This window comes from Dipodomys merriami, unplaced genomic scaffold (genome assembly GCF_024711535.1).
Source record: "Dipodomys merriami isolate MVZ:Mamm:240054 unplaced genomic scaffold, mDipMer1.0.p SCAF_40, whole genome shotgun sequence".
NCBI classification, from domain to species: Eukaryota; Metazoa; Chordata; class Mammalia; order Rodentia; family Heteromyidae; genus Dipodomys; species Dipodomys merriami.
This window is the reverse complement of record NW_027205604.1, coordinates 10,411,240-10,429,894: the sequence shown is the minus strand read 5'-3', so window position 1 is coordinate 10,429,894 and position 18,655 is coordinate 10,411,240. Positions and strand designations below refer to the sequence as shown.

General features: G+C 39.2%; 1 protein-coding gene across 2 annotated transcripts in view; it reads right to left on the bottom strand.

The window, feature by feature from the left end:
- Nucleotides 1-18,655, bottom strand: part of Wdr49 (WD repeat domain 49) — a 115,049-nt gene that overhangs the window by 72,652 nt on the left and 23,742 nt on the right. For both annotated transcript variants that reach the window (XM_069991944.1, XM_069991945.1), the window contains exons 5-7: nucleotides 18,325-18,499; nucleotides 8,327-8,494; nucleotides 6,611-6,759 (exon numbers count right to left, since the gene is read on the bottom strand). In XM_069991944.1, the coding sequence (XP_069848045.1) occupies nucleotides 6,611-6,759; nucleotides 8,327-8,494; nucleotides 18,325-18,499 (492 nt within the window). The remainder of the gene's footprint in view (nucleotides 1-6,610; nucleotides 6,760-8,326; nucleotides 8,495-18,324; nucleotides 18,500-18,655) is intronic.

The window sequence follows — 18,655 nt, the reverse complement described above, 5'->3', positions numbered from 1 at the left end:
CTCAAGTGGTAGAGTGCTAGCCTTGAGCTGAAGAGCTGAGGGACAGTGCCCAGGCCCAGAGTTCAGGCCCCACAACTGGCAAAACAATAAATAAATAAATTAAAATAAAATCTATCTATTAGCATATCTAGTAGAGGATCCCAATAGCTCAATACCTATGTACATATGACCATATAAGATGATGCAAAGTGAAATGAACCCCAAGATATGTAAACAGGAAGTTTTTCTTTGTTGTTGTTTTTAATGTACTATGTAAAGTTATTTCTTTTTCCTTTCATTTTTTTTCTTTTTCCCCCCTATGGTGTATACCTTGTTGTCACTGTATTTGATTTTGGTACCCTGTGTATTTTATATACATTTATCTGAGTTAAGGAAGGGAAGAGGAACAACAAAATGGTGAGAAAAATGACAAAGATTGAACCAATGCAACATGATACTCACAAGACAATAGAAATGAACTCTATAACTGGTGGGGGGGGGAGGGAATGGGGGATAGAAAGTAGGAGAAAAATGAGGAAGGGAGTAACCATGTTCAACAAGAAATGTACTCACTGCCTTACTTTGTAACTACAACCCCTCTGTACATCACCTTGATGATAAAAGTAAATTTAAAAAATTAAATTAAATTTTAAATAATCTATCTACAATATAGCATCAATCTATGTCTATCTTTCTCTGTCTCTCTTTCTCCTTTCTCTCTTTCCTTCTCTCTCTCTCAATCTATCATCTGTCTATTATCTCTCTCACCCTCTCTTCTAGTTATTTTCAACAAAAGTGAGAAAAGACACACAACTCTATGACTTAGTTTGCTATTATCTGCCAGTTGTATGCTCTATCCTTAACAACTTGAAACAGCCAAAATACTCCTTACCACATCATACTACTCAGGCCAAACCTGGCAAGCAATGTAACTAATGTCAACATTTTATTTCAAACCCCTGGTTGTTTCCAAAATGTAAGGTTATTTGATGAGTTTCCAATTTTCAATTATTCTGATTGTTTTGTCATTATCATTCTTCACTTAGCATTGAAAGTGGTAACTAACATTTTCCTATCTCTAAAGCCAAGTTTCTCCTCACTCTGCTGTTCAAAGATCAGTTTCCCTTTTGAACTGAAGTTTTAATTTAAAACGCTTTTCACTCAAGATTTATGCTACCCACAACTTTGAAAGAAATGACAATAGCTAGAACAAGAAAGTGTGATTCGATGATCACTGAAAGCAAGATCTTGCAAGAGGACTTCTTGCTTCAAAGAGAAAGCTCTGAGACACAGTTTCTCTTGCCTGGTGGGGCTTTCAGGGAGAGATGCTAGCTCCATGCATCCAAAAGAAGTAAGGAAAAGAGAAAAGGAAACATGGGGGGGCTGGGAAGGTGGCTCAGTGGTAGAGCGCTTGCCTTGCATGCTTGAGACCCTGGGTTCGATTCCTCAGCACCACATAAGCAGAAAAAAAAAAAGCAGAAGTGGTGCTGTGGCTCCAGTGGTAGAGCACTAGCCTTGAGCTGAAGAGCTGAGGGACAGCGCCCAGGCCCAGAGTTCAGGCCCCACGACCAGACCCAAAAAAACAAAAACAAAAAAGAAAAAAGAAAAGGAAACATGACTAAGATAGAGACAGTAAACAGTAGACATAAATGAAGAGACCACAGGAAGGCTCTGAGTGGGGTCAAGTGGCAAGGAATCAGGCAGCCACACTGCTGCCTGAACATCTAAGGGCCAGGCAGGAGCCCAAGTAAGTCATTTTCCCCTTTTTCTCGGTGCAGAAACAATTAGTTATCTCCTCTGGAGGAAAGCATCTCATTTAGTTCCTCAACATGCCTTGAGATCGCTAACTGTAAAAAAAACGTGATGGCAATAAACATAACCAAGCATGGAAAAAGGAAATAAGTTAATCAGAGGTAGAATAGCCAGAATTGCACATATCAGGGTTATATCATCAAGGACTCCACATATTGGAATTATTAAACAAGAATATATAATTTTGATAGGCTGGAGGTATGGCTCACACCTGTCATTCCAGCTACTCAGGAGGCTGAGACATGGAGAATCACAGATCAGGTATGAAAGTCTTCAAGACTCAGAGGAAGACGCACTGGGCCCTTAGACACACACATTAAATTGTAACCCCCTTTATAACTTTTTGAAGTTCAGAGAAAAAATTAAATTTACAAATATAAAAGTATCCCCAAGAGATTTTTGTTTAGAGAAAGATAAAAATGCATTTTGTGTGATACTACTTCCAGATAAACTGATAAGTATTTGTACACATAAACAAGGTAATATAGTATAACACCATGTTCACATTATTATTAATATTAACATTATTATTAACATTAAAATAATGCATGAAGTGGAATGCTGCAACATATTCACTTAATTCAAATGTTGGAAATTGTTATTTCTTGGAGAAAAATTGATTTGAAGGAGAAATGAGAAAAGGACATATTTGCTCTACATGCCTTCTCCTTGCTTGCAATTGCAAAGAGAATTAACTCATTTATTTGTGCAAGTTAAGCTCCTCTAATTGATGAATAGCTAGGAGTTGGAGAGAGTAGTATAAAGAAAAGAAGATAAATAGATAAGTTGTAGTCAGAGACACAGTCACCTGTTTTCTCTGCCAACTTTAGTTCTGGAAGACAGATGCCAGGCTGGGGGGGCGGGCACGGAATCAGAGCTCAAAGTATTAACTTACAAACGAATCCAATTCTGGTGGCCAGATCAGGATTAGTAGCCCTGGAGAGGACAGTTATGCACACTAGAAAAGCTGGATTCAGCTCAATGTTGGCCCCCAATTGAGAAATTTTCTCCAAGGCCCTGAAAATCCTTTTTCTCCCCTGGTAGTTCCTCCTCCAAATGACCAAATTACTGGCTCCCAGCAGGGCCTTGCTAGACTGACTGCTGTTTTCAGAAAAACTAGTTTGGAGGCCAAAGCAAAGAGCAACTGGGCTATTATGTTGTTTGATGCCAGATTCTAAAGGAATAAAATTATTATTCGATCATCACTGGGAAGCATCAACTGTACAATCTTTTAACAGAACTTAAGCCTCAGATCATTTTTGGAGGAAATTATTGAGATCATTCTCTGGTTTGTAAACCATCTCATCAGCCAAAACGTGATTCGATCAAAGGCTCTTTGGAAAACAAGAAGAAGAAGAAGAAAAAGATGCTTTAATTCTCCCTATTTTCTGGCTGAGCTCCAGTTCTATAAAATATACAGAAAGAATTTTATGACAATTAGCAGATCGGTAGCAGAAAGCATTGTTGTTTGCTTCAGACATAAGAATTGAGATTATCATCCATTTATCAAGATGGCATGGACTCGTAATAATGTGATCAACAGCATGACAATCTTTATTATGATGTAATGGCTTAAAACTCAAAATAAAGACTGATGGGCAAAACTGCCCTTGAAAGTGTCTAGGCTTAATATTAAGGAAAGTTGTACATAATCATTTATAACTCTCAGGACTTGCTTTTCTTGCTTTAAAAGTTATAAAAAAAAAAAAACCTTTCCAAGGTAATAATGATACAATATCAGGCGTTTGTATTATGCTCGTTTTGGATAAGGATCTACTCACTTCACATATTGATGATCATGTATGCACAAAAGTCAAACAAAGAGACAGCCCCTAACTTGTGAATGTGGTCATTTACTTAACAGTTATACTATTTCACAGATTATCTTCAGCATGTGTTAAACATGAATGCTTTTAATACACCAATAGTTTTTAGGGCTAGGGAACACAGAAATGATTGCAGGAAAAAAAATCTTTGTGCTCAAGCAACTAAAATCTAATGAAAGAGACAATGCACTTCTACATTGCTTGAGCCAACAAATCCGACTGGGTTAAGATCAGTCATTCAAGTTAGAAAATAGTGTTAAGAGACCTCAAAAAGTAGAACAACTAAATCTAACGAGGATATCATAAACCATTTCCTTCAGAGATTCCTTGCCCTGTAGGAGCCCCACAATTTGTCTTCACTTCAAGGTGTCAAGAAGTGATCACCAAATGACCAGGTGTTCAGAACTGAAGTAGACACCAAAACACAAGCTACAAAGTCACCAACCTCCTTAAGGAAGCCAGAGTGACACAAGCGGTAATGTAGAACACTCGACTGCAATGGAATTGCATAGAAAGAAACACCTAATAGAAGCAAGACCCTCTCCCAAGACTGGAAGACACGTAGACCTCTGTCAGATAAGGCAAGTCAGGGAACTGGAGGCAGGAGAAACTGGATGCTGGGAACAGCCCATCACATGGCAACATTACATGAGTGAAAGGAAACCAAGGAAGGAAATAGCCTGATAAATCAGAGGAGGGCTTTGCATGAAAGTTGAGGATTTGGGATGATACTTCAAAGGATGGCAGAGATAAGGGATTGGACAATTCTTCCAGCAGGTTACCTAGCTAGTCAAAATGGATGGCAGCTGGGAGACAAACATTTTAGGAAATATTTGCAATATGTGGTGGTGGGAGAGACAAGAGTTGTAATTAGATGGACAGGTGAAATTAATGTTGACCACCTGATGGTCGAGTCAACAGGGATTAGCTATTGGTTAGTAAAATTTACAGGAAAAGAGAAAAAGTTACATAGGTAAAATCGTAAAATAAGTAACTTTGGAAGGATGTTAGACTGGTTAATGGCTATGGAGTTGAAGATTAATTTCTACCTAATTTGAGTATTGTTTCTATAAAATTTATCCTACTTTAGCATAGAATAAAAATTAGGAGAAGTTTCTCTTTAAGTCTTTAGCCCACTTATTGATTGGGCAGTTGTTTCTTTGAAGATTTGTTGTTGGGGGATTTAATTTTTGAGTTCCAGGTATATTTTAGATATGAGATCTTTGTCTGTTGTACAGCTAGTGAAGATGTTCAGATAAGTTGATGTTAGGGAAATGAACCCTAAGATATGTATTCAAATGTTTTTTTTTCTTTCATGCGATTGTTTCTAACACATTTATAAAATTATTTCTTTGTTGCTTTGTATGTCCCTCCCCCACGGTATAACCCCTGCTTTCACTGTATTTGATGTTGTTATAGTCTGTGGAGGGGAAGGGAAAAAAACAAATCGTTTAAATAGGGATATAGGTGGACCCATTGCAACAATGAGATGTACAAGTCGTTATGTCGAAAACAAACTTTACAACTTTGGTAGGGGAGGGGAGGAGGGTTGGGGGGGGAGGGCAGGGGGAGGATGGGATGGGAAGGGGAAACAAAGGAGGAGGAGGCAACAATACTTGATAAGAAATGTACTCATTATCTTGCCCATGTAATTGTAACCCCTCTGTACAGTATTTTCACAATAAAAAAAATTAGGATTTATTGAGCCTCAGTGATTTGTTCTCAATAAGCTTATTAGCTACCTTTATCTCCAATAACCGAATATCTCAAAACCTATCATAGTTGTAACTGTATGCTTACAAAAATCGTGCTCAAAAATCATGTAAAAGGGGGCTAGGAAGGTGGCTCAGTGGTACAATGCTTGCCTTGTATGCACGAGGCCCTGGGTTCAATTCCCCAGCACCACATTAGCAGAAAAAACAGGAAGTGGCACTGTGGCTCAAGTGGTAGAGCACTAGCCTTGAACTGAAGAGCTGAAGGACAGCGCCCAGACCCAGAGTTCAGGCCCCATGACCCCCCCAATCATGTAAAAGGAAAGTCTTATTGAGACACAAAAGATAAGACTTGTAGAGATTTAAGCAATTTCCCTAATGAATATCTGTAGTGTGCTCAAAATCCAACTTAGATTGTTTGGTTCTAGCACCATAAAGTTCAACCATATTTAAAATTGGTCATCAAGACCTAAGTGATAGAGTACCTGCTTAGCATGTACAAGGCCCTACATTGAAACCCAACACTGCAAAATACAACAACAACAAAAACTTGTCCATATTGTCAATGAGAACTTGACAGATAACTTTAATTAAAATGTGCTTCACATTCATCACATTAATCTAGATTTCTAATTCAATGAGTCTCAAAAATATCAAACCATAATAGCTAACTGGCTGTACTATGTAACATCGACCAAAAAACAAGTCTTGAACCACATGCCCAGTTTTTCTTATTAAATTAGTGAGAACTTTGGGAACTCCCAAGATCTGATAGATCAAGACCCCAATAAAAAGGATTAAATCTACCAGGCCCCAGTGGGTCATGCCTATAATACTGGCTATACAGGAAGCTGAGATCTGAAGATCTTGGTTTAAAGCCAGCACAAAATGGAAAATCCATAAGACTCTTATTTCCAATTAACCACCAGAAAACCAAAGATGGAGCTGTAGGCCCAAGTAGTAGATTGCTAGCCTTGAGCAACAATGCTTAGGAACAGTGCTCAGACACTTAGTATAAGCCTCAAGACCAACACCAAAATAATAAAGGATTAAATCCATTGATAAGTAGTTTGAACAAAAATTTAATGAAATATTTTGTCCAGTTGCGCAGGACTATTATTAAGTAATCATCAATAAACACTTTTCCCAATGTACATTTCTACATCATGGTTAAACAGTATATATTGGCATCATCACTCAGAGAAATCCAAGAACCACGGTAGAGCTCAGGTAAAAGTGGAGAGATATAAGTAAAGAAATGAAATACACAATGTTACTTACTTTATCTCTGGAGAAGCTGAAAAGTTGTTTTCTTTCAGAAAAGAACTGGACAGCTATTACACTGGCTGAGTGACCCCGGAGTTCCCCAACTGGTTTAGAAACCACATACGGATTCCAAAGACAAACTTTATTGTTAATGCCAGCAGTCGCTAATCAGAATGAAGAAAGAAAATCTGGGTTTTAATGTCCATAAGTTGATCAATGTCTTCTGATGAACACGAATGCACTCTGTCCCAAATGAAGGAAGATCTTGCATTGCACACTAAAGTCAGCTGTGAAAATATATGAGCTCCAACCAATGGACAGATTAGAAAGAAAGGGGTATTGGCCTAGGGGAAAGGGGCATGCATTAGCAGGAAGGAAAAATACTGGTCTCCTTTAGGAACCAAACATCAGCCCAAGAGGTAAATGGAACCTTTCTCTCCAGAAAGCACAGTATAGCAATGTAGATAGCAAGGTGGAATGAAATCATATTGACAGTTCACAAATTTAATTTTAAAAAATACGAAGAACAAGTTACTTTCACCATCATTTCAATGATTAAGCATGTACAACTGTCACAAATATCTTTTTGTCCTGCTGTAGTACTGGTAGATGCTTTAAACAAGACTTAGTGGTACTCGGGAAGCACTTCAAGAGTGAGACATCTGTACTTACTAAGGAGGTGGAATGCAGAATTTCTTTTCTGGTTCTCCCTGGGTTAGGACTAACTGTAGAGCTGAGATCATTCGCACTTATGTTTCCAGCATAGTGGCAAATACAAATGGTTATTGATATGCAGAGATTGAATTAAGTTTTCACTCCATAACATGAGGGTGGTTTGAGTCTCCTGTCCAGTTGACTCACCAACCTCTCTACCCATCTCTACCAAACCCTTGGGGCTCCTTGGAAACTTGGGTGTCATATTTCTGGGCCTGTATTCAAATTATTTTAAGATCCTAAGTGGTGGCTCTGATGGTTGAGAATTTTAGCCATTTACCCTTCAGCAAATACCCCTATGCTTCACATGAACAATGGCTGTGGAATGAGGGTACCTTGCACATCCTCTGGTCATCTGTGTTCTCTATAACCACCCTTAAGTGTCCCAATCACATATCTTTTGTGTGATTGTGTGTGTGTGTCCACATGTACACACACACACACACATAAAAATTAACAGTTTTCAGAATGCTGAGATACTCCATTTAAATACAGAATGGCCTGAACCCATTTCTATATCCTCAGCAAAAATGAACTCTTTTGCCTCAGCATAACTCTTCCTTAATACGCTAAAGCTAGGATAAGTGGAAACATTTGAAAAATCATTATTGAGTGAATTTGAAAGGTAATTGGAAGTTTTCTTATATGTTGTACTGTGTGTGTGTGTGTGTGTGGTTTGTGTTCAGTAGCAGCAATTATAACCATGAGAATGATGTATTCAGGCAGAACCATTTGTGATACAATAGCAGACACTGCACCAACCATCTTTTCTATCACTTCCCATCCCCCACTCATTGTAAATTAAAACACCTTGGGGGGGGACGTTCTCATATTTTCGCCCCAATGTCTATCGCATGCACTGCATCATTATCAGGCAATCTCAGGCAATAAAATTTGAGCTGCTCATCTTGGTCTCAGTGGCAATAAAGCAACAAGGTAGAGAGGATCCATGAATACAAATCTGCCTCCTAGACAATTTACGAGGCCTTCATCGTTATCATGATTTATTTTACATACCAATTAAATTGAGCCGAGAGTGGTAATCAAAACCATGAACGCCCTGGGCAATGTTGAAGGAAGTCATTTTAAGATGTTTTTTTGATTTCTCTCTCCAAGCTAGCACCACACTGTTTGTACCGGTGGTTGTGCCAGAAATAATAGCATCCAACGATGCATTGTAAGTAACTAGACAGAAAAACAAAAAAGATTTTTAAAAAAAGAGGAGAATACTCTTTAGCTGCTTTTTCACAAGATATCAGTAAAACAGAAATATTTAAACAGGCTCTGCTATAACCTCTTGATTAGGATGATACATCACAACAGACAGAAAACAACTCATTCGTCCCATTGTCACTCCTAACAAGGAATTTACAGTGAGAAATCACAGCAAATTCTGCATTCTGACTTGCCTCCCACTCTAGGGATATCTTAAATTATTTTTATAGGACACATGGTAAGAAATAATTTTAATCACAATCATCATATGGGATTCTGGAGACATAAAATGAGCGATTGACCAAATTCCTGTGTTCTTCCTTCTGGGCAGGGAGCAGGCAGACAAGAACTTAGCAACCATCTGCTGCTCCCTAAAGGTCAAGTGAATGCTCAAATGGACAGATCACTTACCTTTTGACAGCTCTAGAATGCTTGAGAGTAAAAAGGTAGAGAGTCAATCTAAAGCACAGCTAGAGATTTGGGTCAGAGTGGCTGTGTTTTGAGGGTTTGTTGTTGTTTTTATTGTTGTTGGTGGTGGTAGTGGTGTGTGTGTGTGTGTGTGTGTGCAGGTAAAATCCTACTCTCCAAGAAAGGAGAGTGATTCCACTGCCTTTTTCACAAGTACTGTCCTTTTGCTGTCAGATTCATAAGTTCCAAAAGGGGTCTGTACCCTGACCAGCCTTAAACCACTCAGCCCTCCACTTACAGGAAGGTTTCTTGTGTGCATTGTGCACAGGTCATCATTTTGGCCCAAAATTGAAAAGATTTTGGACTTGACCTCAATATCAAATTGCTGCTTCTCCCAAGGAAGATTTCTGACATTGGACATAGCTTCAAAGGGAGTTGTGTTAACAGAATGTCTCTTAGGAATATTCTTGTCTGGTAATTACAAAGAATCCACAATAGTCTTAGAAGATAAACCTTAGTGGATAATGAGCATGTCTGCACTTAACAATCCACTACCCTTTGTTTCAAATTCTCTGTTCAGAGATGTTCGTATAGCAAACAACTCAAAGTATAGCTAGTGTCTCCCTTTTGGTGCAAATTACAGGCCAAGAATCATAAGATAGTAGTTTGTCCTGATGCAGACGGGGGTCATGCCTCTGTACAGTATAAACAATTCAGAGTTCTCTACGTTCAGTGAGTATCTCTGCTATAATGCAATGTATTCATGTGCGGGCATTCATTTGGGGCCATCTTTGTTGACTTTATGGATTTGGGCCAAGAGGAATGGAAACAAATATGCCAATCCTTATGCTTCTTACTCTTCTTTGAATAATAGCATATCTTTTCTCTAACATAGGAGTCTGTGTCCTCTTACTGAATGATCTTTACTTTATTACTCACATAATGCATGCATTGCTGATTGGACTGAAAAAGGCAGACTAACTTGTTGATAGCTTTGAAAATAGATCCTTAATGCATATGGCTGTGGTTGAGAGCTTATATTCTCCCAAATATATATGTTGAAATATTAACCTTCTAAGTGATCGTCATCAGAGGTGAGATAATTAGGTCATATGAGAAGAATGCTCAGGATGGAATTAGTGCCCTTATAAATGTGAGGCTAGGCATCAGTGTAATGCCTATAACACTCAATACTGAGGAAGAGGAGGTTGGAGGAGGGAAAGTCCATGAGACTATCTCTAATTAGCCACTAAAACCTAAAAGTGGAGCTGAACCAGCACACATATGCACACTTTCACACACACACACATATGCACACACATACACACACACACACATATACATACACACACACACAAAGAAGTGGTGTTAGGTGGGTAGTTTCCTTTTCCCTTCCACTGTTTTTTTTTGTTGGTTTTTTTTTTTTTTTTTTTTTTTGGCCATGGGGCTTGCATTCTAGGCCTGGGCACTGTCCTTCAGCTCTTCAGCTTGAGGCTAGTGCTCTACCACTTGAGTCATAACACCACTTCTGCTTTTCTGGTGGTGGTTAATTGAAGATAAGAGACTCACAGACTTTCCTGCCTGGGCTGGCTTTGAACCGTGATCCTTAGATCTCAGCCTCGTGAGTAGCTAGGATTATAGGAGTGAGCCATCAGCGCCCAGCTCCCTTCCGCTATTCTTAAGGACACAGTTTGAAAGCACCATTGATAAATCAGGAAAAAGCCCTCACCCAACACTAAATCTGCAGCACTATAACCTTGGGCTTCCCTGCTTACACAACAGTAAAAATAAAATTCTGTTGTTTACAATATACCTAGTTCATTGTGTTATAGCAGTTTGAACAAACTAAGACAAGGACCTTCACGCAAATAGACTTACAAGTTTTAGAGCATTCAATTTTATTATTTTGGTACTTTGATGGACTTAGCTTGATATATATATATATCTATACATATGGATATATATACATATATAAGTATACAAACATACATATGCACACACAAATTCCAAATAATTACTAAAGCTGAGGAAATTTTGAGAGTCAGAGCATGGCTTAATGCATCCCTTTTTCTCTGACCAACTCTATTGGGTTGTTTCTAAAGGCAACTAGGATTTATTCATCTAAGATCTGATATTGGCATGTGAACTACTTACTGAAATATATTTCATTCCTACCTCCAAAGAAAATAAATGTCTTTACATAACCAATTTATAACTACATTAATGAGACTGAAACTGGCATCTATTGATATTCTCTCTTAAGACATGTCACCCCATCCTCAATGCCTTATTGGGCATTACTGCACCTCTTTTGCAGTAAAAAAAGAAATAGATACAATCATAATCATATAGCTCCAAACTTGACAGTAAAGATGCATAAACAAAACAACAAGGGACTATTTTAGCATGTAGTAGAATGATACATTGAGAGGTACAGAAATTACAGTAGGAATTAGAAGAAGAAGCAATATGTATTATTATTCAGAGTTTCAGAAACAAAATTATAGCATTGGGATTGAACCTTCTTTGTTTAATTACTTAAAAATAATTATTTCATTATTAAAAATTCTTTTTAAAAGATAGCACTTCAATCAGTAAAAGGTCATGTCAAAACTCCAGGGTATGAAGCAAAATGTAAAGTCCATCATTGAAAAAGAGGAGTAATCTATTTCTTTATCTTGTGATTAAAGAGGAAGTCCCACCCACAGGTCCCAGTTTGCACCAAAGGCAGCAAATGATTGTCACAAGCTTAGTTCTAGAGTCCAGAGATTACCTCTGAGTTTGGTGGAATGCTATACAACATACTTTTTTACACATCCAAGCTCCGTGAATTAGTTGTGGGCAAAGCCTGAATACAAACACAGAAGAAAAGACCTGATCCCTTGTCAACCAGAACAGAACTTCTCCAGTTTTAGTATTGTACACTAATCACTCTCTCACCTGCTCTCTGTAAACTTGAGATTTTGTATTGTTCACACACTGCTGCTTAGAGACTCGCTGGGAGCTATACGTAAAAGTAGTGAGGCAGGCCAGGCTCCGATGGCTTACACCTGTAATTCTAGTTACTCAGAATGCTGAGTTTTGAGAATTGTAGTTCAAAGCCAGCCCAAGCAGGAAAATCTGTGAGACTTTTATCACCAATGAAACACACACACACACACACACAAACACACACACACACACACACACACACACACACACACACACACACACAGAATAACAAGGTGATAGATTACATCCCAGATAGAGTATTAATACCATTGTAATCTCCACAGGAATAATCCATGGTTCTTGAGTTTTCAGAGGCCACACCTTTGGCGATCTGATGGATGATACAGCCTCTCTCCATCAGAAGAAATGCATTCACAGATTTGGAAAAAATTATATTAAGTGAAGTAAGCCAGGCCCAAAGAAACATAGGTCCCATGGTTTTCCTTATTTGCAATAACTAGTATATGTCTGAGACAAGGAGAAATGGTCAGATAAGTTGATGTTAGGCAAAATGAACCCCAAGATAAGGAATCAGATTTTTTTTCTTTCATGCGATTATTTCTAACATGTTTATAAGATGATTTCTTTGTTGCTTTGTATGTCCCTCCCCCACGGAATAACCCCTGTTTTCACTGTATTTGATGTTGGTATAATTTGTGGAGGGGAAGGGAAAAAAACAAATCGTTTAAATAGGGATACAGGTAGACCCATTGCAACAATGAGATGTACAAGACATTATGTCAAAAAACAAACTTTACAACTTTGGCTGGAGGTAGAGGGGGGGAGGATGGGAAGGGATGGGAAGGGGAAACAAAGGAGGAGGCAACAATGCTTGATAAGAAATATACTCATTATCTTGCCCATGTAATTGTAACCCCTCTGTACGGTATTTTAACAATAAAAAAGAGAAATTCATTCACAAAATTTCTTATAAAATAGCAAGATTTAAAGAACCTCCCCATTATTATTCATAAATCTTCCAATCATAGCAGATCTGAGGAACTTAGATTATGAATTTATAATTGCCAGGTGAGTTGGGACTAAGAAACCACTCTCTACCTGTTTTTTCAGGTAATTCCTTAAGTTCTTTTCATCATCATCATCATCATCATCATCATAATTCATAACACTATGTTGGGTAATACCTACTTTGGGGTCTTCTTTTTAGCTTCTGCTAAAAATGAATGAGTTTAGACTGGCCTTTGATACTAGAATTCTCTTAATGCCAGAAAGCAACTTATTGAAGGATAAAAGAGTCTGAGAAAGAGGAACTCAGTAGCAGCACTGCCTCACATATGTGCAGTTCGAGTCACTGGGAAGGGGGTTATGAGCTACAGAAGGCTTGCCAGCCCCCAGAATGGTCCACCTCTCTGCTCTGCATTAGAGTAACACTTGGATATTATATTTCTTACTCATCCACCGTTATGTATCTTCCTCTTGACCTATGGGTTATTTTTTATCATTGTGAAAACAATCTGTGAACTCTAGCTCCTGTACCAGGCTGCAAGCCTGCAGTTCTCACTCTGTAATAATCTTCTTTGCTGGATAAATTATCCTATCCAGAGTTTGCTGATGAGAAGATAGGCATCCCAAAATCCAATCTGCCCAAGGGCACCTGGCTAATTGGGACTGGCTCCCGCTCTCTCTGGCTGTGAGCACTCCTTCTCAGTACTGCTGTATCTTCTGTTTCTAAAAAGCCATACTGCCATGCGCATGCCAGGACCGAGTATGGAATTCCACCTACTGCCAACTCCATTTCTGCACCACATTCCCTTCAACCCCAGATCAATCCCATACTCCATCTCCAGATTTTCCTTTCTTAATTCCTTCACAGTTCTACTGGTGCCTGTCCCCACAGGGGTTGTGTTATTTATTTATTTATTTATTTTTGCTTGGTTGTAGGGCTTGAACTCTAGGCCTGGGCACTGTCTCTCAGCTCTTCAGCTCAAGGCTAGCGCTCTACCACTTGAGCCACAGCGCCACTTCTGGCTTTTTTTGCTTATGTGGTGCTGAGGAATCGAACCCAGGGCCTCATGCATGCAAGGCAAGCACTCTACCACTGAGCCACCTTCCCAGCCCAGGGATTGTATTCTTATCCCCTCATTTTCCCTCCACCCTTTTTTCATCTGTTCTCTCCTTCTAGGGAAGAAATGAAGAAAAAGGAAGATGGCAGGGAAGGAAAAAGAAGGAAGGAAGTTGGGAAGGGAAGGGAAAAAAGGGGAAAAGGGGAAGGGAGGGAAAGAGAGGGGAGGGGAGAAGAGAGGGGCAGGGAGGAGAAGGGAGGAAGGGGAATAGAGGGGAGGGGAAGGGAAAAGAAACAGGAAGGAATCAGATTCTATAAAAAGTTAGAATTTTTCAGGATGCCAGTGGCTCCTAGCTACTCAGGAGGTTGAGATCTAAGGATCATGGTTCAAAGCCATCCCAGGCAGAAAGATCTCCTTGAGACTCTTATTTCCAATTAACCACTCAAATGCTGGAAGTACAGCTGGGACTCAAGTGCTAGAGTGCTAGCCTTGAGCACAAAGAGGTTCAGGGATAGTGCCCAGGCCCTGAGTTCAAGAACCACAACTGACAAAAAAAGACTTTTTATCTTCTTTAGGGAATATTTTCAGGGACATAAGATCATCTGTTGCTACTATAACTTTACTAGAATCATGAGAAGTGTAAGTTCTGATATGTATTCCTATTCAGGAAGTAACCTCACTGAATAAACTTTGGCTTACAGAAATATGATGGATTATTATCACTTGACACACACTAAGTCAGTATCATAAGATCTAAAGAATATACCATTACACTCTGGTATATCTTCAAATCCATGAAAATTATTTAATATAATTATAAGACAACCAAAAAATATTTCTACCCTAATAATTTCTCCCATTTGATCTAACTGGCACCTTTAGTTTTGTTTTGTTTTTTTGTTGTTGTTGTTTTTTTGGGGGGTCCAGTTGTGGGGCCTGAACTCTGGGCCTGGGCGCTGTCCCTCAGCTCTTCAGCTCAAGGTTAGCGCTCTACCACTTGAGCCACAGAGCCACTTCCAGCTTTTTTCTTATGTGGTGCTGAGGAATCAAACCCAGGGCCTCGTGCATGCAGGGCAAGCGCTCTACCACTGAGCCACCTTCCCAGCTCTGACACCTTTAGTTTTAAAGCTATAAAGACATATGTGGCTTGGAAGGTGGCTCAGTGGTAGAGTGCTTGCTTTGTATGCATGAGGCCCTGGGTTTGATTCCTCAGCACAAGATAAGCAAAAAAGCCAGAAGTGGCACTGTGGCTCAAGTGGTAGAGTGCTAGCCTTGAGCTGAAGAACTGAGGGACAGCACCTAGGCCCCCCAGGACCGACAAAAAAAAGACATATGTAAAAGAGCATTGTGCTCTGGTGTGTCCAAAACATTGCTTTGAGATTGCAATCTGCAAGTTTTACCAAGTGACATTTTATGGGTCAGCAGTGTTACATATTGGAGTGTCCGCAATTCACACCTTATATCTAAACCAAGATGTAACTTGTTTCTGATTAAATTGTAGAATGCCAGAGCTCCTGAAGATGTGTGAATAAAAGGTGAGAGCAAAGCCATTTCCTTAAAATCAAATTATCTGATAAAAAGAAGCATTTCCTTCCCTCCATGAACTGAGATAAATAAGTGATAGGTCATCATAGAGAAGTTGTTTTGGTTTTTGTTCTTGTTTTTAAATATCAAGCCAGGGAATGGGAAGAACTGGAGAAAATTACTCTTTGCTTTTAATATTCTCAGTAAATTTAGAAGGGGAATGTTTTTTAAAGTTTTGCATGCAACATTCTGAGAAGGAAGGAAAAAGACATCTAGAGCGTATTTGTACCTTAAGAGGCTGGCTTCCCATCATCCCACTCCACTGTTACATTGTCATTTATAAAAATAAAGCAGGGGCTGGGAAGGTGGCTCAGTGGTAGAGCACTTGCCTTGCATGCATGAGGCCCTGGGTTCGATTCCTCAGCATCACATAAGCAAAAAGAAAAAACCTGGAAGTGGCGCTGTGGCTCAAGTGGTAAAGCTCGAGCCTTGAGCTAAAGAGCTGAGGGACAGCGCCCAGGCCCAGAGTTCAGGCCCCACGACCGGAACCAAAAAATAAAAAAATAATAAAGCAATCAGTAACCTATCTGCCCCATAGGCATGTCAGAATTGACCCTGTGTCATAGCAATTAGTCAGTGTGGATACAGGACTTGGAAATGCAAGGTGATCACTAAAAGCTGTTAGTAATATTATTAATTGTCATTAGGGTAAGACGGATTAAGCCACCCTACAACATTTGCCAAGAGAAAATGGCGTTGTTTCTAAGAATTCTTTTTTTTTTTTTTTTTTGAAGTTTTGAAGAATTTCAAGTGGAGAGTCTTATGAGATAGCACAGCAGCATCTTTACGTTTATTGCATGCTTTCTTGTTTCTGTTTTATTTCTTACTTTGGACTTGGAGTTCCATCTTCTGATATCACCATGGGGCTCTGTGTAGTTTGAAGCAACCACCATTTCAAAGAAGAAAGAAAGAATCATTGAATCTATTTCATGGTTTGTTTTTTAAAAAAATCACCAGCTAGAAGGGTGGCTCAAGTAGTAGAGTTCTCATCTAGCAAGTTCAAGTTCAATCTTTACTACTGTGGTGGGGTGAGGGGACGGTAATCAAAATGTATTTGTAAAAATTTACAAATCCAGGCATGGCTCAGTTGGTGGAGTGCTAGCCAATGAGAGAAAGCAGCAGGTAGAGAGTTCAAGTTATGGTCTTGACCCTGAAAAAAAAAAATCCAGCCACTCAGGAGGCTGAAATCTGAGTATCCCAAAATTCAAAACCAGCCCAGGCAGAAAAGTCCATGAGACTCTTGACTCTAATTAACCACCAAAGAGCTGGAAGTGGAGCTGTGGTTCAAACGGTAGAGCACTAGCCTTGACCACAAAAGCTTAGGGGCAGCACCAGGCGCTGAGTTCAAGCCCCAGGATCAATACACCACACTATATCATACACACACACACACACACACACACACACACACACACACACACACACACATTAAACTAATACCTATTACTGTTGATATCTTCTTAAAGGATAATGCAATTAATTTAGTGCATTTCAAAACACCAAACAGATACATCTTTCTGATACAAAAGTCTGAACACATAGAAGAAGGTATAGAAGTTCTGGGAAGAGACGACCAGCTCTCAGCGGATCTGAACTGCTATAAGCTCAGGCAGGGCTGCACTGGTGGGAGAAGCAGCTTTCCTAGCTGCCCAGTGGTGCTGCCTCATTCTGCTTGGAGGACTGATGGATTCAGGGAATTAGAGCAACAACCAGCAAGACACTAAATCTGGCTTCTCTTCCAAAGTTAGTTCCCATCAATTAGGAAGGCTCCCAGAGGAGACTCGAGCTAGTGTCTGGATCTCAATTCCCTGGCACTACTAGCAATTAGTGATATTTGCTATCATTTTCAAGTGTTTTATGTCACCTACCAGCCCTGGTCAGACAAAGGTGAGATGCCACCTTTCCATGCGATAAAAAAGGTCAATATTTTTTGTTTGCTGGGCAATTTTATGCTCATATCTATAATTTTCTCAGTCTGTAATTCCCAACATATTTGCTCATACAAGGAGACAGTTGTTAATAATGAAAATTCCTTGAGGTTCAAGATATTTGTATCTCCCTACTGTTGCCCAAATGCCTATATGTACTTTCAAAGAATTTCAAGATTATAATTATTTTTCTGTTAAAAGATAATGAAGACCCACTTAAGCAAGATAAAAAAAATCATTGTCTCCTCAGAGTTTTAAGTAAGAAGGGTTAACCTTATCTTAAATTAGTATGTTCACACCCTCATTCCTGAAACTGAGTTATTCCTTTGACATTTCTGTTTTACAAATATCATTCTGTGCTTCAGTAAAAATTTATTACCATGAATTTCAAGTCTTCTAAATGACAGGAACTCAGTCATTATATCACAGAAAGATGGAGAAGTGGAAGGGAAAGAGAGAAGGAGGGGAAGATGAAAATTAAGACAATTTCATTTTGAAAGCAGTCCAAATACTGACACATGTATTAAAAACACAACGAAAACAAAGGAGATGTTATTGTGTTATTAGCAGTCCTGAATGCCACACAATGATGAGAGTTACAATTAGAGTTGGGTGGAAGCTAAGTAGGTTTTATGATGAGTTTCTTCCTTCTTGTGAGAGCGCTTGAGTGCACAGTTCACCTGAGCTAATTGAATGAAGCATCCATTTTAAATGGAAAGGTTTTAGACCTGATTTCTGCCAACAGGAAAGGTATAGCAGAGGCCAAACCAACACATCCAGGGAACCATTCACTGGTACCTAGACTGACACATTTTCTGTGAAAACATTTTGATCAAAGGATATAAATGTTGATCGAATTCAATACCTTGCCGGACCCAGGCTCCATGATGGAGAGCATGTTGTAATACATAGCAGCATTTGTGAGAGCCAGAGACCAGCTCTGCCCAAGTGATGGTTGTGGTGGCTTCCTCATCTTCACAGTCACTCGCAGGCCGTTCAAACAGGGAAATCAAGGCTGCGGTGAAAGCAATTGCTTGAACCTTGAGAGTCATGGAACAATAACAACAACAAAAAAAGACAACACAGGTAGGGTGATTATCTTCTAGGAGTCTATGATCATTAAGATCAATAAGGAACAGATAGTTAAAGAAGAAGTGCTTCATGATTATCAAAAGGATATGAGCAATTCTGGTTAA